Source organism: Crocodylus porosus, unplaced genomic scaffold (assembly GCF_001723895.1).
Source record: "Crocodylus porosus isolate Cpor-Errol unplaced genomic scaffold, CroPor_comp1, whole genome shotgun sequence".
In the NCBI taxonomy this organism is placed as follows: domain Eukaryota; kingdom Metazoa; phylum Chordata; order Crocodylia; family Crocodylidae; genus Crocodylus; species Crocodylus porosus.
Genome location: NW_017728886.1, coordinates 223,869,580 through 223,870,670, shown reverse-complemented (window position 1 = coordinate 223,870,670; position 1,091 = coordinate 223,869,580). Strand labels below are relative to the sequence as shown.

General features: G+C 44.5%; 1 protein-coding gene across 1 annotated transcript in view; it reads right to left on the bottom strand.

Annotated features, from left to right (window-relative positions):
- LOC109316488 (carbonic anhydrase 3-like) overlaps window positions 1–1,091 on the bottom strand; it is a 28,165-nt gene that overhangs the window by 17,058 nt on the left and 10,016 nt on the right. The window contains exon 2 of the mRNA XM_019544659.1: window positions 835–931. Coding sequence (XP_019400204.1) covers window positions 835–931 — 97 coding nt within the window. The remainder of the gene's footprint in view (window positions 1–834; window positions 932–1,091) is intronic.

Sequence of the window (1,091 nt, the reverse complement as noted above, 5' to 3'; positions counted from 1 at the left end):
TCATCCAAATAGAAAATTTCTATTAGAGATGAACTAAAGCAAGGAATTGAAGAACTTAAAAAAATTAGCTCCAGTAGGATATCATAACTACGCTGGAAATGATCCAACTGAATGTGGAAATAATTGTCCAGTCTTAATTAAGCCCACTGACTAGCTTATTTCAGTTTTCTATCCTGCTTGTAACCTACAAGATCTAGGAGGGGAGATGTTGGGCTGTTTCAGCAAAAGCAATGTAAAGCTTCACCATATTTTAAAGCTTCTCTCTGCTGTTGAACTATCAGACAAATAAGTTCTGCTAGTGAACTTGGACAAAAGTGATTTTCTAGCAGCTAGCTTAAGTGATCTACCAATGCTACTGCTGCTGCCAGACTTCCACCAAGGAAAAAAAGCAGCAAGTGATTCCAACTTGATGCAAGTCTTTTACATATGGCTTGGAGCCAGACAAGCTGGCCAGGACAGAGCTAAAAGCTAGGAGGAGAGGAAAGAGGAAACCGTTCTGAACTGGAAAGTATGCAGAAAGTTTAAGGCAGTGACATTAGGAGGCACCCAAGTTACCGCAGCATGTGCCAGCTTCCAAGCCAAAAGACAATAAAAATCAACAGTCATATGGCAAGGCAGCTAAGCAATTCACTCATGTACCTCTGCACAGAGCTGCCTTAGGCTGTTTACCTGAAGAGGTCCCAGGGAGACTTGGGTGAGGACTAATGACACTGCTCCATGGCCCATTTGCATGAGACAGGTTGGATTCCCATTTGCAGGAATGAGCAAAGCTTTGTCCCCATAAAGGCCTTCCCATAAAGGCACCGATACCTGGTGATTCATACCCCAGCCGACCTGAGCGGTCAAAGGTGTCGAAGACCACGCGGCAGGTGCGGCCGTTGAGGATGCTCTTGGCTGCGCTACGAGATCTTTTAGCTGAGTCACTTGTCTCCTACAAAGCCTGAGAAGTGTGGCCTTCAAGCATAAGAAAGCAGGGTGTGGGTGCCATATGGGCCCTTCTACACATTCAGATTCAAGTTGGATACAGATCAGCTATGGAGTGGTCAGTTTCCAGCGCTAACTTAAAAAAACAAAAAAAAGGAGAAATGTTT